Below are 25,723 nucleotides of genomic sequence, written 5' to 3'. Positions count from 1 at the left end.
AATAGGGATGTTATGACAGTTTAATTTCACATTGAGCCACGTTTTGGTAGAATGGGTGAAACTGATCTTGTCATTTTTGTATTCGATTACACAGACAAACACGGCAAAATTATGATGATGAAAAAAAACGCTCATGTTCCTCATATGCTCATTACTTCAATACATCTTCACTATGTGTCATCTCGAAAATGTATTTTAATTGTAACTTCCTGAATAGCAGATTTTATATTGTTGTGATTTCATCATTCTGTCTTTGTAGCATACTATTACCTCTGTCTGAGGCCACATTGAGTATACACTATTATCCATATTTCCAATTAAACATTAGTTTCCCCTTTCTTTAACACATCTTGCAGCCAGACCGCTACAGTCTCAGGGTTGGCTGTTTTTTGAGTTTGCTGCAGATGTTCTGCTTCTTTTCTGAGGAAAAGAGGTTACAGGTGCTGTTGTTGATTAAGCTTAATTACTCTGGATAGCTGCTGTCTCTTAAAATGCCAAGGCATCCTAAGAGCTGGGATGAATCGCTGGCTGCACTCCTCTGGGATAGGTTTATATTGCATCTATAATGATATACAATATTCTGTCCGAGGCCATGTGGTTAACTGTAACCTCCAGTGGATGGATTTATGTAAAGCAAACATCCACCAATATAAATAACATCCCACGATGCTGGAGTTTAACACACCTCACAGTAGGTGAGAAGCGGGGAACACAGACTATAACAGGGCTAAACACAGTCGAAACACAGTCCTCTTGGGTGGATGATCTACTCAAACAACAGGGTGAATAACTAAGTGTAGGTGAAGTTATAAAATAAATAATATTATGGCCATTTGTGTGGGCAGATTCAGGTTTATTTCCATGTAGGTTTTCACATACAAGGAATTTGCCTTTGTGTTTTGGTGCATGACAATAGTGATCGGAAGTAAAAATAAAAGCAAGTAATGCAAAAGTCATGAAACGTAAATATAAAATTAAAAATGACAATAAAAAATGCTAAAAATATGTACAATATATCTGTTTTAAAATGAAAGAGATACAGTTAATAGGCGCAAAATATTGACCAGGGAATGTGCAAAGGTTCACAGTATGAATTATAGAGACTGTGTGCAATGTACAGCAGCAAGGTAAATAGAATAACATCACATATGATGCAACATTGCAGCGTCTCTCTTTGAGCCTGGAACTGGATGGAACAAGCAGTTTCAGCACTTCAAAAGCTGAATAATGGATTTTCAGACACTCTGATCAGGTCATCTCCATATATTTTTTTACATGGAGCGTACATACAGAAAAGCCTTTTTTTGGTACCTCAACTTCTGTTTAAAATAAATTCAAATTGAAATCTGTAAGCATACAATACTTGCTTGTGGGAGGGTGCAAGACTGGAGGCACCTTGCTTGATGTCTGTCTTTAGTATCTTTAAGTATTATTACAAAAAGTGTAGCTGAAGTTTGTAGAGTACTCAGCAAAAGGACCTCTCAATACTATGACATTTTTACCTTTTGGGAGCCGGTAATAAAGTTGCTCATCATAAAGTAAATGAAATGTGAATACAGATTTTTCGGCATCAGTCGGCAGTAAAATTTCTGTAACATTTTAGTTACAGAAGCACCTAGCATACATAGCATACAGAGCACCTTTAAACAGCAAAACTGCTGTAGGCTGACTCAGGAAGGAGTCATGCTTTAACATCCTGGAGGATTTTTATCCACCAGGTGAGTGAGGAAGGTTTTCTTTGCTTCGGTGGAAATAAGCGCAGAGTTACTACACCGGATCCTCAGCTTCACATGGGTCACTGGAGATTTGACATGTGGCGTCCCGTTGACGCTCAGATGCAGTCACCTGTTAAATACCACCAGTGAGATAAGGACTTTCATATTTAATGTGTTCTGGCAGCTGACATATGAACAACATACAGTTAAGGGCGTAGGATAAATCTGCCTCCAGCTCTGCTTCTCACATGCTGGAGACTCATTTTCATTTCTGATTCCTTCTGGGTGAATATGAGAAGAGTGTGACAGGAGTGGAAGTGTGATTCGCTGCTTGCAAAAAGAGAATATATATATTTATATAACCTCTGTCTATCAGTGTGAACACTAACACTGCTGTACCACTACACAGGTGATGATCCTTTACTTCCAACCCAGTGTGTTTCGCTGTGTCCTCCTGAGGTGGGTTCGCCTCCTGGGTTTCGCCGTCATGTACGGCACCGTCATCCTCAAGCTGTACAGGTACTGTCAAGTAAAACTGAAAGCATTTGAATCAAAAGAGTAGTAATCATCATATGGTATTTGCTATATGTTGTATCCCCTTCCTATGAATTATTCCTATAATAAAGCAAAAACCTTGTCTTCCCACCTCTTCCTCCTATCTCGTGTCCTGTCTTCCTACTTCTTCTCCTTGTCTCCTCATCTTATCTCATTCTGTCTCTGCTCCTCTCCTCTCTTCCTATCCTCATCTCTCATCTCCTTGTCGTCTTATCTCCTCTACATGTCGTCCTTTCCTTTCCTCACCTCCTCTCCTGGTATTACAACTTGCCCCATGAGTTAGACTTCCTTAGTTTCAATAAATTAGCTCCCTCTCAGTCTGCACTCACACACACGCATGCAGTCAATAAGCACATTTAAATTTCACATCAGGTCCGGTCTATCTGCATCTGCCTGCTTAAGTATCTACTCAGACACACACTCACTTTCTGCTCTTCAGCTCCGAGCAAGTGTTGCTGAGATGGTAGAAGGGGGTCAAAGGCCGGCCACAGTGTTCCCTTGGCAAAATTACCAATGAGATTTTTTTGCCAAGCTCGCTGGCTGCGGAATGTGCCCCAGGTCCAAGCTCTTACAATATATCATATAAGATGGATTTGTCACAGTCCGGTCGGGAGAAGGCAGATGAGCACAGCGCAGAAACAATAGTAAACAGAGAAGTGACTGTTTGTATGTCTGGATGGTGATATTCATATACGTAACTACATGCTATCTTTGTCTTATATAGCTCCCTTACCCAGCATCAACTGGCTGATGTGTTGCATTTTTAATTCCCTTCACAGAGGCGGTATTGTCTTGTGTGAAGATACTGTGCAACTTATAAATAAACTGCCTCTGCATGCATTCAGTCTAATGTGTTAGTTCCAATCGCATTTGTTGACCCATCTCCAACCAGAAAAGTTAAAAACTGACACCCATAAGAATATTCCAAGTTGTTAAATTTGGAAGAAACAACAGCATGAATTACAAATTAACATGAATGAATTGAAATAACAGTGCCCTTTTCTCCCTGATTCTTTTAATTCAAGTTTGCATGTTAGTAAGAGCAACAGCCGGGGGTGTGAGTTGTCAATTGCAGCAAGATCATTTCTTACTCACCTACACTGCTCAGTCTCAAGTATTCAGACTTAACTCCTGTCCTCTTCTTCCTCCTCTCTCTCTCCTTCTCCCAGGGTGTTAAAGGTGTTCCTGTCCCGCACGGCTCAGAGAACGCCTTACATGACCAGCTGGCGGGTCCTGCGACTGCTAGTGGTGATCCTGCTGGTGGTGCTGTGGTTCCTGGTGGCCTGGACCTCCGCCGTGTGCCAGAACCCCGAGCTGAGTCGGGCCCTGATTGCTGCAGGCCTCACCCCAGAGGGGCTGCAGTTCAGCATGTGTCTGCTGGATCGATGGGACTACATGATGGCTGTTGGTAAGTGTGTTTTCTGTATTTCTGTAGTTATATGTACCCAATGTGTAGTGAGGACAAGAAACGAGTGACGAAATTTCAGTCCTTCTTACCACTTAAGTAAGGAGATTTGGGGCTTATAGCTTGTGGGTAGGTTGCTTGGGTAAGGCTAAATATTAAGTTTGGAAACTTTTGGAAAAAGCTGCGGGCAGGGTCAGGTGGAAGAACTGCCTGATACCTCTAGGGTGTCTTTGAACGTTTTGGTTGTAAATTCGAAAAAATCTATTTTCCAACACAGTTTTTCTAAACTTTTGTTTGACTCTACATTAAATATATTCTGTACTGTATATACACATTCTTAAAAAACACTTTAAATGTTACTTAAATGTATTTTGTGAGTGAGTCTTTCCTTGAAGAGTAACTTAAAGACACCCTGGGGAGTTTTTGACAATGTTTTTATCAGTGGGTTTAAAAGTCTTGAAGTTCCAATGCCAGCGTGGTCAAAAGGTACACAGAGAGATGTATACAGGAAGGCAAAAAGACACTCTCCGACTTCACAGAACTGGGTTTTCAATAGGTGCACCATGTCTGACGCATTATTATGCTTTATAAAAGCTGTTGGTGCTGACAGCCAATGAATTGCACACAAATAGAGGGGACTGTTTGAAGTCGTTAAACTGCATCTTGATATTTCCAGCGAGTCTGAATCACAATGCATCCTTGTCTTGTCACCTGGGGAATCTTGTATACATGTGATAAACTTTCCTGCTTTGACAGGTTTCTTGTTGAAGATAAATAAGAGCCACCTCTTTAAGCGAGGCATAAAATGCTCCCAAACATGCAACCCACCCTCTTGCCAGAAGACATTATTGTGCTGTAATAGGCCCCTTTATTCAGCACCCAGCCCTCAAAGTAGTATTTTGAAAAACCTCTGCTCTGAACTTGAGGTTAAATGGATGCAGTTGTGAATTTTGAAGATAGTGTCCATTGTTTGATTCAGTTTACCTGATGGGTTTGTTCACAAAAGGTTGAATGGATGGTCCTGTGTATTCAGTTTACAATGGGTTGCTCTGATAAACAAGATGGAGTACCCCTTTCTCAGTGTCTTGGGCTGCCACCAGCATTAAAGCAGAACCCTCCAGAGGGCTGGAGGTGCCGCCGAGTCTCTTATTTATTTTTTACAGCCCTTCACCACAAGCTTGTCTCTAAGGACTTTCCAGAGGACAAACCTATCTAGTTTTAACTGGAAAATAATCAATGACAGAATATAATGGAACATTATAACATAAAACATATAAAAGCAAATTTAAGCACAATAGCAGAGTACTCACCCCAAAGGATGTGAATGTGTATCTGTTATATTGCTGCTGCTGCCGCTGCTGCAACTTCACCTTGACTGTCCATACTCTGTTCTGCTCTCTTATATCTTTCATCCCAGCCTTTTATATTATGCTTTGAATTTCCTTTTCTTTTGATTCACATTTATCCATAGATCATATATTATATATCTAAGCCGCACATAAAAATGCAGTGAACCAGACTCTAAGAATGTTTTTTTTGGTGAGTCTGCCATTAAGTTACCAGTAGTTACTAGACTTGTAATAGCAGCCCCTTAGGGACTGTACAAATGTATTTGGTAAGCCTTATTTTCGACTTAGAAAAACAACCCATTTGCTTTGGACCCTCCACTTGACTGTGAAATAAATTGCAACACTGTCCCCTGATATTTCCACTTAGCCCAAATTTCAAGCTAAAAATAAATAAAATTGTACATTAGCAGTGTAATCAGCAATTTGCTAATTATGGAAAACATAACAAATGGTGTGTTGTGTTTACTGAGCATTCAAGCTGCTTGATTTTTGAACTAAGAGCTACTAAATAAACAGTTGTCACCATCGTCACTGAATAAGTAAACAGGGCACGGACAATAATGTTTCTTCTAACTATAACGATATACTTCTATTTTTTTATTTTCTTTTTAAACTGACATCATTGTACCAGCCACTAGTTAAATGTGAATTGAAAAATAAAGACCAGATACAGAGACATGATTGTTGTCCTCTGCATATGGTAATACTCAGCATTATGGTACATGGCACACACAAAATGCATTTTTGGATGTACCTTTTTTATGTAGAGTCCTTTTCCCCCCCTACTAAATCTTGCAAGAAAAGGATGAAATAAAATGTAAATATAGGGCAAAAAAAATGAAAGACCCCACTCTGCCCTTCCAAAACAACAAACGCTCCCCCTTTTCTCACCCCATCTCCCAGACTAATACTTTTGTACAGTCCCTAAAATGACCAGAGTCTATAACACTGTCAAGCTAATAAGCGATTGTTTAGGTGACAAGTTGCAGGTTCTATCCCTCATGTATCTGGTGACTCAGAGGGCCTTGTGTGCGCGTTACAGTAGCTTCCTAATGACAGACTCTTGAAGCAGGAGGCAGTGATGGGCACCTCACTGAAGCCAGTCTGACAGCAGGGGAGACTAATCCTGTTTGGAAAGAGCCAAAGGACGGATCCCTGAGAGAAGCTTGGTCTGCCTCTGAAAACTGATAGACAGGCAGACCCAGAGAGAAAAAGAGAGAGACGGAAGTGGCAGGGAAAAAGAAAAGTGGAGCCTGTGAAGTATGAAGCTTAGAGGGATGTAGGAAACGATGCAGAGAGAGTTTTCCAGCAGCTGGGGAGTGGGGGGGGGGAGAACTTCAGCGGAAAAGAAGAAGAAGAGGGAGCTGGTGAAGGGAGGACAGCTAAGGACACTCTGGAGATGCAACAGAGGAGCGCAGCATCTTCAGAGGAAATGACGCTGTGTTTGTGCCGTGACAGCTTCCCACAAATGCAGCACTTTTAATGGAATGAAACACATAGATCACAACAATCCCTCCGTGTGGGTTTTTACATCTGTGTGTGTCAGTGTGTATTTGTGTGTGCAGTCAAGACAAGACAGAAAGGTGTCCCTGCTGTTCGCTGTGACAGCCAGGGAGAACACACTGGTGTACTGAGGCTACACTGAAGGACAGGAAGCACCCTGCAAAGCTGCTTTGGAGGATGCATGTTGTGCTTGTAAAAATGAATCCTAATTGTGTTTTGCTTGTTTTGTTATAATGCTGACAAGAGGAACGAATGTTTGTCTAGAAATTAATAAGTCATCCTATTTTGTCTGCAAATGCGGAGCAAAATGCAGCTGAAGACAGAGTATTCATGTATTGTATGTCAACAATAAGCAATTCATTTGAATCCACAATTAATCTACATTAGTTGTAATTGTTCCCTCTTGCAAGTAGCTCTCCATGCATCCTGATTCAGAGGCTAAGTACCAAGTAATTAGTGATGATTTATACACTAGGCCTATTCATGAATATTAATGGATTGTAATCACTGTAAAGACTTTATGGACTCATATGCCAACACAGTCCTTGGCACAGTTCTTGGCGCTCTTTGCTGCCTGCAAACAAAACAAGAAGCTCATATAGCTTGCATCAGAGAAGCCTCAGACTTGGTGATGCTCATTTGGAATTTTTATATGCAGCATATAACATTAGAATTTAATATTTTATTATTATAAAAAACATATATTTGAAAAAATGTTTTGCATCTTCTTTTGTCCTACACCAGATACAGCAATATTTATCAAATTGCTTCAAGACATAATTGTATACCCCCAAAATGCAGCAACCCTAAAGGTATCCTCTTGATTGCATTCCAAATAATTAATATTGATTTTTGCAGTTCTTTGAAATTTCCGTTCACGTACAAGATGATAATGAGCTATCTATATACAGCAGAGTTCATATGCTAGCTTTTAAAATTCATACTCCCTGTAAATGGGCTGTGTGACCTAGGTGAGATTAGACGATAGCAGGAAGGTGTCAACACACTGTTGAGGAAGCAGCTGCCTCACTTGGGGGGGACACTGCAAACACGGGGAACTGTTGCTAAATTAGGAACTGCATTATTGCTGTGAACATTATCAGCTCTGCAAGTATCAAAGCAGAGTCGAGAATCAACTTCTTCATCGTCTTCTTTGTTTCAGACGAGTGTGGTGAATAACAGTATCGCTGTGACTCTGCATCTACGTGTAGCAGGTTTAACAAACTAAGTCAGAGTAACTGAGTGCTGCTTTCATTGAACATGCAAATCAAAGAAAGACTATGCTGACTCTCAAAGGAATAGTTCAACATTTTGAGATATACATTTTGGAAAACTTTTTTCTGAGAGTGAAATGAGAGAAGATCGATACCACTTTAAAGACATGAGAGTGGAATCGATCTTCTCATCTCACCCTCAGAAAAAAAGCAAATTAGTGTGTTTCCCAAAAAGTTCAACTATTGCTTTAAAGCTTTAGAGTTGAGTTTGGTACTTTGAAAAGAGTTTCCAGCCTCAAGGGAGGCATTTTATACTTAAAAAAGTCAAACTTTCTGGATTTTAGAGCTTTGTCCCAGCTTAAAGATGCAGTAGGTAAGACTTATAAAACTAACTTTCTGTCATATTTGCTGAAACTGACCCTATTTTCCAGTAGAACTACTTGAAGCAGGTAATTTAAAAAAGAATCCAGCTCCTCTGGCACCACCTACAGCCTGTAGTGCGATTTGCAAAAATGTTTAAATTCTTTGGCTAAACCCTGGATCTTCACAATCCTACCTAGAGCACCTTTAAGGGGTATACAAAAACTTACTTAAAAACACTAATTAGGAAAATAACGAAATTAAAGACAATAAATACTTTAAATCAGTCCTCTAACTCCCTTCGTAACCTTTTTGTTGTTTGTTTGTTTTGTTTCCAAGCGGAGTTCCTGTTCCTGCTGTGGGGGGTGTACCTCTGCTTCGCAGTCCGCACTGTACCGTCCGCTTTCCACGAGCCACGTTACATGGCTGTGGCCATCTACAATGAGCTCCTCATATCAGCCATCTTCCACATCATCAGGTGGGTGAGCAAAATAGGGTGGAACAGGTGCGAGTGGGCGTGGACAAAGAGATGTGTGGTCAGAGATGAACGTCTAAATCACGTCCTCTGAAAAGGAAAAGGGGAAGAACAATTATCTTATACCTTTCATTAACATGTCTGTGACAGTAAGGAGAAAATAGTGTGAACAATGGCAAGGAGCTTACATGGCTTTACTTCTTCTTGCACCTGTTGGTAATCATAATCACACAGATATTTGCGTGGTAGAGCAGGGCATTAATTTACAAGTGCTGAACACTAAAGATGAAAGGCAGAGAGTTCACCCACCCCCTTCATCAGGGACATGAACAGTGTCAGCAGAGCGCCTAGGTAAGCCAGTTGAAAGAGGTGAATATAAAATGTCTTCCCCAGGCAGAGACACAGCAGCCATAGATCTACTATGCCAGAGCCCATAACTCTCTGTGCCCAGTAACTGTTTTTCTGTCACAGGTGGCAAGTAACATAATATACTCAGACAACTTTTATTTAAAATGTCTTTTTATTGGAGTAATCGTCATATATATTTGCTTGAAAATACCTTAAAGGTCCTATGACATGCTTTTTGGATGCTTTTATATAGGCCTTAGTGGTCTCCTAATAATTTATCTGAAGTCTCTTTCCTGAAATTCAGCCTTGGTTCAGAATTAGAGCCACTAGAGCCAGTCCCACAATGAGCTTTCCTTAGGATGTGCCATTTCTGTGTCTGTAGCTTTAAATGCTATTCAGGAGGAGAGGGGGGGGCAAGGTGGAGGGTGAGGGTGTGGCCTTGACCAACTGCCATGCTTTGCTTGTTTGCAAGCCATGATGTCTCTCTCTTTCTCATGGGCGGGCCAAATTCTCTGGGCGGGCAAAGCAGAGAAAGGGGCGGTAACCTTGCTCCTTATGACCTCATAAGGAGAAGATTCCAGATCGGCCCATCTGAGCTTTCATTTTCTCAAAGGCCCAGGGCTCGGTTTACACCTATCGCCATTTCTAGCCACTGGGGGACCATAGGCAGGCTGGGGGAACTCATATTAATGTTAAAAAACCTCATAAAGTGAGCTAAATGTTAACCAAACCTTGAGTGGTAATGGGTCATTAAATTATTTCTTGATTTCCACAGTAGTTGTTGTGGAGGAATATATTGTCGTAATACTGCGTTTGAAGCTGCACTAATAAAAAAATTCAAATTATCATATCAAATACTGTAAATGTGTCATGTGAAATGGGTCGCTCTGAGGTGAACTCACAGAGAACTAACACCCACAGCTCTATGGAGCCTTTCACAGCTTTAGTTCATTGTTTTGGTTTTATGACACACAACATTTTTGAATTACTCTCACTGTTCTCATCAGTGTCATTTCCAGCTGCAGCCCGTGGCTATTTTTACCAATAAAGCTCTGAAAAACCCACAGTACGCTGACCTGACCTGCACCTAATAGCAGACTAAGTTAGCAACTAGCTGGTGAACATAGTAGAGCATTTAGAAGCTAAAGACCTGGATATTTAGCTCAGGAGTTGGTGGAGACCAAAACAGAGCTAAAAGGACAAAACATGACTCCAAATAAATGCTAATGTTGCTACATGTCTGCTGGATGTGTATTAAGGCAACTGTTAGCGGATACATTAGCCAAAACAACTTTATAAGAAGATAATATGCCAATCTTGTGTTTTCATCTTGTTTTAGCTGCCCCCAAGTGGCCAAAAATAATTAGAATCATCTGTTAAATTGTCATCTTTTTAAAGTGCCCATATTATGCTCATTTCAGTTTCATAATTGTATTTAGAGGTTGTACCATAATAGGTTTACATGGTTTAATTTTCAAAAAACACCATATTTTTGTTGTACTGCACATTGCTGCAGATCCTCTTTTCACCCTGTATGTTGAGCTCTCTGTTTTAGCTACAGAGTAAGGCATCGCACTTCTATCCCATCTTTGTTGGGAGGCGCACAGGCACAGTACCTAGGTAAGGATCATATCAGCTAGCTGTTTGTTTCTCTAACTTCAGTTAGTACAAGGCAGGATTAGCCGGGAGACTTCTTCTAAACAAGGGCGCACTTCCAACTTCGTGTGGAATACCTGCAGAACAGGGACATGTAAGTAGTTCTTTTGTAGATTATGGTGAACTAGTGTGTGTTGTAGCAGTGTTTTGCCATTGAGAATGAGCTAGCCCCTGAAATATGATATATAACACCCCAAATCCCAGAAAAGTGTTTATTTCATAATATGGGCACTTTAAAACTCCTTCTGTGTCATTTTTTACACAAAACAATGTGACAGTTTAGGCTACAAAGTTTTAGAAGCCTATTGCCTCAAGACTAAGCTAAACATCTTAATATTTTCTGCTTTTGATGCACTCATTTTATCACACATTTGAAGACAAACTGTGTCGAATGCTTTGCAAAGCAGACTGGAGGCTGGTTTGGTGAATGTGAATTTCTTCCCTTCAGGCAGCCTTTTCACGTTTATGTTGCATAAAAATCAGCTTGCAGAGACTTGAAACTTGATTGAAATGCATAATACATCTTTTCATCCATCTTACAATACAAGTACATCTCGCAATTTGTGGGGTAGTAACATGGTTAAAGGTAGGGACTGTTTGGAAAATAAAAAACTCTTCTTTGGGGTTTGGAAAAATGCATTACTGCTCCACTTGTGAATGATTGAATCATCATTTTAACCTGCAAAATCTAATTCGACTGGGTGAATTCTGGCTGACTTATAACTATGCCTGCCTTTGTGCCTCTTAGGAGCTTATTTACAGACAAGCTGTTTTCTGTGTGTCTGAAAATGGGTTTTGACTATCTAAGTTGAAAAAACAGATCTGTTCAAAGAACAGTGAAGTAGTAATACATTCATTTTTACAAGACTTCTAAAGCAAAGAATACTTTGTCAGTTTTTTATTGCGTGCCTGCAGGAGCCTGGGGCAAAAAATTCCATTTGTCACCTTTTTTTTTTTCGATAAAACTGTAGGTGATTGAATATTCTTTCATTTAGGCAGTGGCCTGTTGTGCTCAGTTGGACAAAAAGGAAAAGATCACATCATCATACTTTTAATCTGTTGAGAAACTGAAAAGTCCAATAGGTACACCTTCATCATTGGTGTAAAGCTGTTATAAATCAAGTTGTTCTTGCTTGCTGGGAAATAAAAATAAAAAAAATGTGCCGCTGTGACCCAGAGATAAGGCTGGACTTGTGTGAGAAGTGTACACACACACACACACACACACACACACACACACACACTTTGGCATAGAGGAATCTTTTCACAGACTTTGGACAACATAAACAATACTCAGCTTGATAACGACTATTCATTCCATTAATCTATCTGTCATGGTGTCTGGATTGAATTGGTTGTGGAAGATTGTTGCCAAAACGCAGCCTCTTGTGAGAGCCCATTTAGGCTTTTGTGTACTTTTCACGTTCTCCAGCAATACTGTAATTGGAGCAATAACCTGTGCTGGTGCTTGTGAATACTATACAAACTATGATTCAATACTGCTACAATAATGGGAATGATGACATAAAGTGTTTAAAAGAACAACCATCTATTCAAGTTGCTGCTGTTAGTTTTGACTTTGATTCCACACGTCTGAGTCAGTGGTGACAGAAATGGGACATGGGATGCATTTTTTTAAACAATGTGACAAATTGATATAGTCTTAAAAGAAAAATAACAGCAACAAATGGTTAAAATGAAATAGTAAAGTGAAACAGCACACAGATGATTAATGAATAAATAATGATTGGAGGAATGCCATAGATTCAAAAAATGTGTTTAAAAAGGGGACAGATACTTTGTCCTCTGCAACCAGAGGAATTTAATCAGCTAGCAGGCTGATAGGGGTTAAAAAAAATTGTAGCGTAGACAGAAGACAAGAGCAGGTTTTGTGGACTTAGGGATACAATTGACATGCTACCAACTCAGATAGTATCATTTCATATGTTGAGACCAGCTGTGGATCGCGGCAAAGATCCTTAAACCGTCTCTGATCACAGTTAATTTATGGGAAAATGTTACAGCCTCCGTTGCACATAAAACAATACTGTCTACATCTCACTGTAACCAAGAGGCTAAATGCTAGGTGGTCAAGCTAACGTTAATAAACTAAATCCTAAAGGGCTGCTGCAGCTGTTTCAGTTTACAGACCATGTGGATGCCTGCTGTGTGTCTACAGCAGGGGTCGGCAACCTTTTTGATATGAAGTGTACGGTGGCCGACAGGGGCAAATGCCCTGCAACTTAAGAAAACACATGCAAATAGACAAAACACAAGCAAATTAAGAAAACAACTTCATTAATTTGACAACACGTGCAGCATTCAGCAAACGCGTTGCAAATACACACAACACAACCAAATACACAAACGCACTGCAAATAAAAAACGATGCAAAAAGAAAAGCACACAAACCTCGAAAAAAAAAGCAATACAAAAAGAAAAACAACTTCATTAATTTGACAACACATGCGCAGCATTCCGCAAACGCGCTGCAAATACACACAACACAACCAAATACACAAACACACTGCAAATACACACAACACAACCAAATACACAAACGCGCTGCAAATACACACAACACAACCAAATACATAAACGCGCTGCAAATAAAAAACTATGCAAAAAGAAAAGCACACAAACCCCAAAAACAAATGCAACAAATAACCCCGCTGCATCCAGATTACACAACGGAAGTTCTCCAGACCTCTAGACTGAGCAGCTAGTGGAACAGCTTGATTTTTAACCCCACAGAGGGAGGGAGAGAGAGAGAGAGAGAGAGAGAGAGAGAGAGAGAGAGAGAGAGAGAGAGAGAGAGAGAGAGAGAGAGAGAGCCGGGACACGTTTAATCTCAGAACTGTGTGCAACGGTGAGATCAGAGACTGTAAATATTAAGTCTATGTTTGAGATGTTTTCTCTGGTTTGGTGGGTGTGTCTCGGCTCAGGTCACAGGTGATACTCAATCAGCAGAGACGTCTGTAAACTCGTGGTGATAAAACATTTAAAACTGCATCAGCGTTTAACGTTGACGTTTGTTTTAAAAGCCATATTACATGAGAGGGTTTAAGTGTAGGCCTCCTCAAGTGTAGCCTAATATTGTGATTATACAACAAAATAAGTGATCAATCTGTATTCATATTGTGGAGCAATTCGCTCTTGAAATACAAAAAAACAAAAACAGACAGGATTTATAGTCCCTCCCTGTTTAGCCAATTTACTGTGGGATTTATCAATCTGAATAAATCCCGCCCGCACATCAACACAAAACTGCTTTGCTTGCTCCATCGTGTTGTAACTAAGACATCTGCTGAAAAGATTATTGTATTCATTAGCGTGATTGCCATACTGTTTAGTTAAAAACATCCAAAACACCAAAGTACAAAGAGTGGACCAGACACAAGCTTTTATTTTGAAAATGTTTGGAGAACTTCCGTTGTGTAATCTGGATGCAGCGGGTTTTTTTTGTTGCATTTGTTTTCGGGGTTTGTGTGCTTTTCTTTTTGCATCGTTTTTTATTTGCAGTGCGTTTGTATATTTGGTTGCGTTGTGTGTATTTGCAGCGCGTTTGCTGAATGCTGCACATGTGTTGTCAAATTAATGAAGATGTTTTCTTAATTGCTTGTGTTTTGTCTATTTGCACGTGTTTTCTTAAGTTGCAGGGCATTTGCCCCTGTTGGCCACCGTAGCAGTGCCCTTTTCAAAATTTCTTGTGTATTAGTGTGCCATGTCAACATTAAGTTTAATTATGAGATAACATCAACATTTAATATCCAGGGAATCTATAATTTTATTCCATAGCAACATTTGATAACATTTATTTCCCATAATCAGGACATGTTACCAATCGGGACCAATTACATGACATTGTAATTACTGTATATCTGGAGTATGATACAAGGCTGCCATCCTTATGAAAACATCCACGTCTGAGTTGAAATCATTAACCTTACCAACATTACACCGTTATAATGGCAGTAAATGTCAAAACAGGAGAATTAAGAGTAACAAACAGAAATATGAGAACTATACAATAATGCTGCCATGCGACGCTAAATACCATGGCTTCTTTCAAACCACTTGCGTTCTTACGTTTTCTGCCATTTCTTCGCACATTTGATAGATTCAGCCTTGTCTGCCGCATCCTTGAAAGTTTTCTCATGTTTGGTCTCAAAATGGCGTTTAACACTCGATGTTCGGCAAACAACATTTTCAAGACATGAAGTGCACACAGCACGGTCCTTCTGAAACACAAAAGCCCACTTTTCTGTCCATGATGGCTGGAATGCCCGAACATTATCTTCAGCTTTCTTGCCCTCCGCCAGCAGCGCTAGTAGCCTACGAGCCAATCAGAGCAGAGGCAGTGTTGGGTGGGTCTTTGCTGCATGTGGATGGGGATAGTCTATGGTTGGGATACAAGTCAATCAAACTACCGTAAATAACACGTCACGCAACTGTGAACGTTATTTGGCATGCGGATGAGAGAGTGCTTCAGCATTTCAACCATGATTTCAACACATCAATAACTCTCTTGCACACATATTACCAGCGTGCCATTGGTTAAGGTATCGTGCCTAAGGTTGCCGACCCCTGGTCTACAGTGTCGATTACAGTGGCTTTGCTTTAGGAAGTCTTCACTAAGTCAAGAATGACTGCACTACACTCAAAACCAAGAAGAAATCATTCATAACATTTACAGATAGCCTCTCAAGAGGAGGCAACTGGTGTGTTCTTTCACAGACAAGTGCTCAGTTCAAAGTGCTGGTGAATGAACAATATTTCTTCTGTTAATGTTTTTTCTGCAGGTTCTCTCTGGTGCCGGGGCTGCACCCTGACTGGATGCTCATGTTGTTCTGTGCTCACACTCATCTGACTGTTACTGTGACTCTGGGCCTGCTGCTCCTTCCAAAGGTAACACTGCATCTACCATGTCGGTTACTAGTTTACTGGGCTGTCAGTCAGTGGTTGAAAGTAGCAGTTTTAGTCAAAACTGTTTTCTGAAGCTACTTGTACTTTAATACTATACTATATCTTTTTTATATTATTTTATACTTCAACGCCTTCACATTTCAGAGGGTGAGATTGTACTTTTTAGGTCACTATATTTATTTGACAGATATATTTACTATTAATAAGTGTATATCTTTTTTTTTTTAAAGCTTATCAAATATACCTTGTTAAATGGGAATTTCGGTAATTCTCAACCCGGACCCTATTTTTTGCTCTGTGAGCAAACAAGACTGTCCATGGGCTTCAAAGTGCACAGAGCCCAATCAGTACAACTGAGTGAAAGAGGTTATTGTAGTGCTCTCATGTTCATAATAGTAAACACGGAAATAAATGTATTGACCACAACTTTTAGTTTGCTCAAATTAAATTGCTATTTGCATGATCGTTTCTCTACAAAATAGAATTTATGTGCTTACAAAATGTTTTTTTTCTCTGCACAAAACGTGTCATTGCTTGCTCAGAATAGTTCCACAAAGTTCAGGTATTTACACTGCTTGATTGGGAAACTAATCTGTAGAGGAGACGCAGCTCCTATTTGATCAGTGCAGAAGTCATACTTTTCTTTCTTATAAGTTTTTTTTAAATCCTGCAAATGTAATGGAGGTTACACTGAGTACAGAGATATTTCCATAATGGCTTGGCTACTGCTGTACTGCAGCTTGTGTGTACAACAGTCCCTTAATCATCTTAAGTTCCATTTGATATTCGCGATCCCGAACAGAGACAGATGCACACAGGCACATGTGTTACCATTACCTTGAACTCATTCAAACTGTGTTAGTGGTTACTGTAATTTAGCTTAGCACTCCCGTGGGTGTCTTTATGTGCAATCTCTCAAGTCTGATGGAAAACATTTAATTCTCCTGCTGTGTAACAAATGCAGTACACCATCAGCGCTGTCTGTTCTTTCATTCTTTCTTAATTAGGCACCTCAGAAGTGCAAGTCGGTTGAGTACACTGGAATAATTAAGCACAATGGGAGGATGTTAATCTCACAGAGCGTCTGTTCCTGAATCTGGACTAAATGTTTGTTTCTCTGTGTTCCCAGATTTGTTATTTAAGCAAAGATGAATAATTTGGCCATGAAAAGTCTAAATCAAACGGATCATTACAGATCATTCCCACTTCTCAATATCTCATTGTGTTATTGTAATATTGCAACCTCATCTCACCCTTTGTTCGTCTACTTAGGAATCCAAGTAAGGAGGAGATTAGTGCATGCGAGAACTGAGCTGCATACATTCAAATTTGTTATACACAATTTGCGTATAGTTGCATTGGATTAAATAATAAAAAAATAACTGCAAGAAACATATTAAGTAAACAGAGTAACATATTTTAAGGTATTTACCCCTTTAACTGTCATTTCAAAAGCTTTAAAGAAAAAATGAAACCTGTTGATATTGCTGTCAACAGGAGATCAACTTAAATTTAGAAATCATGTAATTGGAGTTAAACATGTTTTGAATTATTGAATACAGAAATCAATACTATATTAAGTCAATAATATAGAAACAAATCTCTTAAATAGTGTACATTTTTCCATATTCTGACATTTTTTTAAGTTTAACTAACCTATCGCAGTAACTTTTTCATTACCAGAGATCTAAATGTTTTTCACCTCTAGCCCACCTCCAATGATCCCTTTAGCCAACATGTTTATTCTGTCATACAATAAATCGAATCAGTGGCGCCCTATAGGCCACAGTAATACGGTTTGACAAACTACATTTCCAATTTTGCATCTTTTTCTCACCCTTCCAGCTATGAAGCTAAAGAGTCTCAATAAAGATAAATGCACACACTACATTCACATATGCACACACAGGATTCATACATGCACACACATGATTCATAAATACACACACAGGATACACAAATGCGCACAAAATTCACAAATACACACACAAAATTTAAAAAGCACAGAAGATTCACAAATGCATACAAAATTCAGAAATGCACACACAATTCATAAATGCAAACAACATTTACAAATGCACACAAGATTCAGAAATGTTTTTCTGATGCACACACAAATATATCTTGATTTACAAATTGCTTGCGGTCTGTGAACTTCACTGCATTTGTGTGTGAATTTTGAGACTCCCCTGACTTGGCTCGACACACAAATGCCTTTTTTTAAACAGGGAATGTTCTGCAACCAATCAGATATCTCCCTTGTTTTAGCCAATCACAAGAACACACCCCACGTGGGGGATTCAGAGTGATAGAGAAAGACTAGTCTGTCAAGGTGTACTTGATTGGTCGAACTTATAAGTCACGCCCACTGCCAACTCGGAACTTGCAGACGGAGCAACAACCAACAACGGGACATTTTTAACAATTTTCACCATCTTATTCATCATTAAATTCACTTCTGACAACATTTTAGGCGAGAAATAAACTATGTAGAGGTCAAATATGGGCCGTTTTACGAAAATTGATGGCTAATTGCAAATTTTGTCCGACTGTGTGTCGGGAGTTCAGCGGCCGGTGCTGCCTGTGTTGCTGCCTCGCCGCCCTTCACAGACCCCGGCCTGCTGGGAGGTATATGCAAGTATATGGAGCTCCGTCACGGCTGGCAGCCCACGGTACTCCATACCCGCGCAAAGTCACCATTTTTTGGGTTAATGGACTACCAAACGCCGCTGCCCTGACAGAGCTCCAGGGCCTGCAGCTCCTCTCTTCCTGCTAAATGGCCGCTGTGTGTGAGTGAGAGCGCGGTCAGCGAGCTTGTTACGCCCGCAATCTCTTACCACAGGTTCCAGTTAATCTTATAATGGATATGTGTGTTGAGTTATTTAAACAAACGATCATGGAAATAAACGCCTCTTGTCTGCGATTCTCATTGATAGAGCCTGCGGCTGGATGGAGCTCTATCAATGAGAGCTAGCTAGCCTCCTCTTAGACCTCTGAAACAAAACTCCTAATGTTCACAAAAAAGCATTACATTGAAATCGGACACCATAGTTTGCTTTATAAGACCTTGGGGTAGATGTTCTATAAGTGGCATAACGACATTCAAACTGTAAATATACGAAAATTATGCCAAAAGTGTAGCAACGATCTTTCCCATAGGATTAAATGAGACACATAGCTAGCCTAGCTAGCAGCTCCTCCTAAGGAGACCCCTAATGTTCACAAAAATGCATTAAATTGAAATTGGACACCATAGTTAGCTTTATAAGATCTTGGGGTAGCTATTTTATAAATGACGTGACGAAATTCAAACTGTAAATATACGAAAGTTATGCTGGCAGCCAGCCAGCTCCGGAGCTCCGTGGAGCCCCGAGCCCCGGTCGTCCAATAACCGAGAAACGGTGACTTTCACTGGGTATGGAGTTTGCCGCTTTCTCGTCAGGCTGTGTGGAGCTCCTAAAGTTGAGCAAAACATTACGTGAATAACTATGAGAATTGATGACTCCACCCACATTCATATAGCGCTGTGTGAACGCGTTCATGTGATTGGCTTATAAGTAAACAATCCCCCACGTGGGGTGCATTCTTGTGATTGGCTAAAACAAGGGAGATATCTGATTGGTTGTAGATCATTCCCTGTTTAAAAAAAGGCATTTGTGTGTCGAGCCAAGTCAGGGGAGTCTCAAAATTCACACACAAATGCAGTGAAGTTCACAGACCGCAAGCAGTTTGTAAATCAAGATATATTTTTGTGTGTGCATCAGAAAAAATATTTATGAATCTTGTCCTGTGCATTTCTGAATCTTGTGTGCATTTGTAAATGTTGTTTGCATTTATGAATTTTGTGTGCATTTATGAATTTTGTGTGCATTTCTGAATTTTGTATGCATTTGTGAATCTTCTGTGCTTTTTAAATTTTGTGTGTGTATTTGTGAATTTTGTGCGCATTTGTGTATCCTGTGTGTGTATTTATGAATCATGTGTGTGCATGTATGAATCCTGTGTGTGCATATGTGAATGTAGTGTGTGCATTTATCTTTATTGAGACTCTTTTAGCTCCATATTCCAGCAGGCTCAGTGATGCCATTCTTTAATCTTGCTCTCCATCTGTCTTAGTTCCTGTCCAAAGGGACTCAGGCTAGGGATGATATTGCCACTGAGGCCTATGAGGAGGAGCTGGACATGGGAAGGTCTGGCTCTTACCTCAACAACAGCATTACCTCAGCCTGGAGTGAGCACAGCTTGGACCCTGAGGATATACGGGTAAAGTAGCATTTTCAGAATCATAGCAAGATGATTCTAAATGTGTGTTATTTATACCAAGAAAGTTAATCAAGAAAATATGAATCAAACACTGGCAAAGTAATTATTCGAAAGCTGCCCAACATTTACAGTCTAATTCCTTTTTTAGGATGAGTTGAAGAAGCTGTATGCCCAGCTAGAAGTCTACAAATGTAAGAAGATGCTCGCTAACAACCCTCACCTCCAAAAGAAGCGCAACTCCAAGAAAGGTCTGGGTCGCTCCCTGATAAAACGCATAACAGAGATCCCAGAGACGATGCACTTACATCGGCAGTGCAGTCGTGAGGACGGCAGCGAACACGGCAGCAACCGCAGCACCTTGAGGAGAAACCCATTTGAACCGAGTCACCACGGTAGGATCCTGGCTCCTGTTTAATCTGGACCCTGAAACTGAAGCAGCTGAATGGAATTCAGCCATCATTGATTTGATCATTTACACCTGTGCCTACTTACTGTGACACGTCAAAATATATTCTGTGTAAAAGGCCTATTAGCATTGTAACCACAAACAGAACAGGAGGAACAGAAAACAGTGTGCTGTCTGGTAATATCTTACGTCTGCTCCACATAGAGAAAGAAAAGGAAACTGGCAGTGACCCAGTGTGCCATCATACAACAACAAGCAAAAAACAGAGTCTACAGCTATGCTAGCTGCTCTCTGAGGCTGTACTCGGGCACAACTGTGCTATGCTGTGCTTTCAACGATAAAGCTAACTTTCTGTTTACCTGCTAACACTTGCTAACTAGCACTTAACACAAAGTACAGCTGAGGCTGATGGGAATGGTTAGTGCAGGTGTTTGGTCATAAACCAAATTATTGGACAAAGTAAAATTCTGACATGTCTGTACAAAATTTCAAGGCAATCCATCCAATAATATTTCCGTTTGGACCAAAGTGGCGAAATGACCGAAAGGCCAACATTACCATCCCTAGAGCCACACTGCCAACTTAAATAAACTTTTAAAGTGTAGGCCTATGTCATTTCAAAATTCAAGGAAATAAGTCATATCAGTAAATGTATCCTTATGCTTTAATCTTCCCTCAGCCAAACCTCGGGATGACTCCCTGAAAAATAAAGTCATAGGTTTGAAGAAGTCACTCAGCTATGACCACGTATGTGACCAGGATGAGGAAACTGGAAGCCAAACTGGCTCGACTGCAGGAGACAAAACGACTCCTGTTGGAGGTGGTGGGGAAGGATCTCTTCTGGGTTCCCTGATTGGTCGGAAGAATACTAAGAAGCAGCTGGAACCAGCTGCGACCGCACCGAGACTGGAACCAGCTGAGTCCGCAGAGTCTGTTCCACTGTTCTGGAAATCAGCCAGCGCTCACAACTTAACGCACGAGAAGAAACCTGTCCACCTGCGGACCTCCATCATGCAGAAGTCGCTGAGTGTTATTGCGAGTGCCAAGGAAAAGATGCCGGGGCTTACCAACAAGACGCAAAGCGTGGAGGACGCCAGTAAGAAGGGTCTGAAGGGACAGGATGAGAGGATGCTGTCTGAAGTGGATGAGACCCCTGAGCATTACCCCAAGATGATCATCAGCCAGTCAGTGGAGTACTCCAAGACACCCATGAAGATGGGCATCATGAAACAACAGGTACTTTTTACATATTTACATTCCAAATCCAAATTGATTGACGCATTAATGTGTTATTTAGCTGTAGTGCAGAAATGTTTAGTATAGTAGTAAATTAGTCCATGAACAGAAAATGTATGAAAAGGTCTATTTCAATATCATCTCGAATGATGGAGAGCGTCACACACAGAGTAGAACATCTTATTAGTGAGGAGGAGGATGGAGGGTTTAAGGTGGGGCTTGTTTGTTGTATTTTTCCTCTCGCCAACTAAGACAAGGAGTAGATAATGAGACAACTGGCTAGACATAAGACCAGGTTTAGACCAAGCTGAAAACACAACATTTACAAATTATCACTTTTTGAGTTGATTTGGCGAAGGCATTTTTGTTAGTAAATAGATCTTTATTTGGAGAATTCATTGGGTTAAGTCCAATATTCACTCTCCTTTTAGCTCTCTTTTGGTCTCCACAAACACCTGGAGGAAATGTAATATTATGTAGTTTATCTACAGTCAGTTCATCAGACATTTTTACTTAAAACAGCTGCCTGCTGCTGCTGGAAACAAACACTGATGAGATAGACTGAATTAAAACACTAAGGTTGTGGGCCCTAAAACCACTGAGGTAAAAGAAGCTGCAGTAAAACACTCTTTTGAAATGAGAGGAACTGTTGAGTCAGGCGGTATAAATCTGTAAGGTTGCCTCTATGGGTGACCCCTTGCACATAGTAATTTACTATAGCAGCTTTAAGTTACAAAAAGTCAGCACTTACTCCAAACACCCAAGGATCTCTGCTGGTACACCCTATAGGCAGGACCAGTGGTGTATGGCATCACATGCAGCAGCTGTAGTCAACACTAACTGTTCTCACGTGACAAATTTCCATACTTCGGTCATGTGAATACAATTAAGACATCTCCTTGACAACTGAAAAGTTAGCAAATGGACCATGTATTGAATGACCTTTGTACTAATAACTTTTGGGTTTTGCCCATTGGTCAGACACAAAAGGCGATTTGAAGACATCAGCTTGAGCTTTTGGACATTTTTCACAATTTTCTGACATTTTATAGATGAAGCGATTAATACAAAAATATTTGATCATGAAAATAATTGATAGTTGCAGCCATTCTTAGCTCTCTAATAATTTGATGAATACATCAGTTGACTTACTGGGTGGATTACTTGATTTTAACAGGTGAGTGGCAGCCAGCCGTCCATTTGCTCCGAGACCAGTAGGAACCTCTACGATTTGTCCGAGGTTTGTCCCTGGGAGTTGGAAGAACCTCAGACTCCCTCTGAAGCAAAGACCCAGAAACATGTTTCCATTGCTCCTGAAGAAACCACCACAGGCCGGAGAGGCAGCAACAGCAGCTCTGGAATCAGCAAAGGCAGCCGGTCCCAGCAGAGGCAGAAAGCCGGGCAGTCCCCTTCCAACAGACGGCGCTCTAAAGATAAAGGAGGAGAACGGGAGGAAGGCAGGGAGACACAGAAATCTCGACCACCCAGGTCACCTCTCCCTCTGAAGCCAGACGTCTGTCCCTGGGAATTCGATGAGCAGCCCATGCTGGGAGGAGATTCAGATTCCATCTCCCCAGACAGGATCAGGCGCAAGAAAAGCGTCACACCCACTGATGGGAAACCCAAGGGGCTCCACTCAGACCACTCCAAGTCCACGGGAAGCCTTTTGCAGCCTCCCTCCCTGATGGTAGAGATCTGCCCGTGGGATTACACCAGCCCACCTTCCCCTAAGCAGGAAAAGTCCTGCAACAGCCCCACCACACACAAGAAGAAACGGAAAGGCTCCTGCTCGTCCAACCACAAAGCCGAGAAGGAGAAAGCTAGGGAGAAAAGCAGAGAAAGGCGGAGCTCCTCCAGCAAGCCGCCGTCGGAGAGGAGACGCATTAGCCAGTCGTCAGAGTGCAGCGGGCTGGTTTCTGAGCGGCGGAGGAGCTCTACCAGAGACCCAGAGGTGATGGAGTTCAGGAAGGGGGAGGTTTTTTCCCGGGAGACGGAGCCCGCAATCACCAGCTTTGCTCAGACTAAAAAATCGCCAGAGAAGAAGAAAGAGAGCTCTTTGAGTATGAGTTACAAACCTGCTGTCATCAGCGGCGCAAAGGTGGTTGATGTTTGCCCCTGGGACTTTCAGGATCAAGACTCTGCGGAAAGGGCATGATGACTGGTGTGATGATTGTATTCTTTTGTATTCACAGACTGACAGCACAGAGGACAAAGCAACCGAACGATAAAGATGTAACATTGTATTTGATAAGAGAGTTTTTCTCGAGGTGATTTTGAAAAGGAAACCATTTCTTCTGTTGATGCCACCAAACATTAACTATTTGATAAATAGCAAACATCTCATTGTTACATTGCAGTGAATGCAACCTTGAAGTGACTTTAGAGGAATTTTTAGTCTGCACTTTTGCTTGCACATTTGTCAAACTTACATTGTATGTATGTTTTATCACTTTGAGTACATCAAGGCAATTTGAAAATGAAAGCATACCTGTATTTGACAAGCAGGTTGGACAATCATTTGTCACAAACACAGTCAATGCTTCACCTAATGAGCTTATTGAATATTGCTGTACATTTCCCCTGTTACGCTGATGATATTCTACATTACGCAGCAAGCCAGTGGAGAATTACTGCATCAGATACTTATGATGAAAACAAGCAGGTGGCAGGGAAAAAAGACCAATGGAAACAAAGGCCCAGACACAGCTGTTATGCTTTAGCTTTAGGTCAAATACATAATTCATGGCTGGAAAATGATCTGTATGATTAGTTAAACATGGGAATAACAAAGGATTATAGTGCAGCTTCATGTTAAAATCAGAAAAACTGTATCTTTCAGTAAAAGTACTCGATATACAGTGTATTTTTCACACAAAAACAAACGATTGCATGTGGCAAGCTATCAAGCATCCAATAACTAAATGTTCATTTATTGTACTCAATTATGACAGTGGAACTTGTGATGTTGTTGCTTCTCCCTATGTACCACATGATGCTTTTGAAATGATGTGCATTGCTATCAATAATGTACATACATATTTCAAATGGCTTGCAGTTACAGTTGCGCAGTACTAAAATATCCATGAGGCTCTCCCTTCGGTTGATATTTATTTACTGTTTATTCATGCCCTGGATGTCCCTCTTCTCAAAAGAGGCTGTAGTATTTCCATGTCTAAAATAATGCAATGTCTTTCAAGGACCAAAATCAAGCCTGATGAGGGTGGATGATGTGAATAATGCATTTTTTTTCTGTCACTTAGTTGCCCATTTTACATCTGCTTGAATGCACCTTTCTTCAAATCCTTGCACATATTCAATCGCTAAACTATGCATGACCAAGCATATTTTTTGCCACTTTCTGGCTAACAGAATATGAGAAATGTACCATTTCAACATCATCTCTAACAACAACAGTCTGCCTTTCTGTCCTGTGATCAGCCACCCGCCAGTGACACCTCATAAAATGCGGTCGCACACAGTAGTCAGTTCAACTTCATTACGGCTGTGTGTGCATGACAGTGAAAATACAGGAGTACACTCAATTTCACGAGAAGGCATGAAAAAAATCATTGCATAATGCATATATTTTTAAATACTTAAAAAGGACTTAGGAGCACATGGGATTTTCAAATATAGATGTCAGATGTTGTCACGTATTTATCAAGAAACCCCTGTGAAAGATATTTTGCTCATCAAGCATTCATAAAGTAAAAGTCTTGATTAATAAACATGACCCACCACTCTAACTTTCACAAGGTTTTTTCCTATCAGAGGGTTTTTAGGCTCTATGAAATGGAATGTTGTAACTCGCCCACTAAATGTACTTCATGCTTGTTATACTGTATAGTGTTGCTTCAAAAAAGTTACAAAACGTTGTAGCATCCACATGGAGCATTTATATTGTACATTCATATTGTGTTGCATGTAAATACAGTAAATAACCTGTTCTCAATTCTGGATTAAATCTTTTTATAAAACCCAAGTTTGTTTTTTTATTTTTTTTACAAAATACCATATTAACTCTTAGAAACTCTTGGAACTCTTGATAATATTCCAATAATAACACATTCTGTATTCTTTCAACCCTAAAACACCTGTAATTCAATGAATTCTAGCTCTCTGTACATTTTATTGTAGCAGGTATTGCAGCCTGTGCAACACTGCCACCATGTGGAAAATGAGATCATATCTAGATAAGACAGTGGTAGAAAATAATATTTACTCAAGTACTGTAAGTGACGTACTCATTTTATGTTACTTTATACTTCTACTGCATTACATTCCAGAGGGAAATATTGTACTTTTTACTCTA

The 25,723-nt window shown here is 40.4% G+C and overlaps 1 protein-coding gene across 1 annotated transcript in view; it reads left to right on the top strand.

Annotated features, from left to right (window-relative positions):
- Positions 1 to 25,391, top strand: part of LOC116065082 (probable G-protein coupled receptor 158) — a 72,909-nt gene extending 47,518 nt beyond the window's left edge. The window contains exons 6-13 of the mRNA XM_036005185.1: positions 2,125 to 2,234; positions 3,440 to 3,678; positions 8,441 to 8,579; positions 15,383 to 15,488; positions 19,623 to 19,769; positions 19,918 to 20,161; positions 20,855 to 21,411; positions 22,589 to 25,391. Coding sequence (XP_035861078.1) covers positions 2,125 to 2,234; positions 3,440 to 3,678; positions 8,441 to 8,579; positions 15,383 to 15,488; positions 19,623 to 19,769; positions 19,918 to 20,161; positions 20,855 to 21,411; positions 22,589 to 23,566 — 2,520 coding nt within the window. The 3' untranslated portion in view covers positions 23,567 to 25,391. The remainder of the gene's footprint in view (positions 1 to 2,124; positions 2,235 to 3,439; positions 3,679 to 8,440; positions 8,580 to 15,382; positions 15,489 to 19,622; positions 19,770 to 19,917; positions 20,162 to 20,854; positions 21,412 to 22,588) is intronic.
- The last annotated feature ends 332 nt before the right edge of the window (positions 25,392 to 25,723 follow it).

Source organism: Sander lucioperca, chromosome 9, assembly GCF_008315115.2.
Source record: "Sander lucioperca isolate FBNREF2018 chromosome 9, SLUC_FBN_1.2, whole genome shotgun sequence".
Classification (NCBI taxonomy): domain Eukaryota; kingdom Metazoa; phylum Chordata; class Actinopteri; order Perciformes; family Percidae; genus Sander; species Sander lucioperca.
The sequence above is the reverse complement of the archived record's forward strand: the minus strand, read 5'-3'. Positions and strand labels throughout refer to the sequence as shown.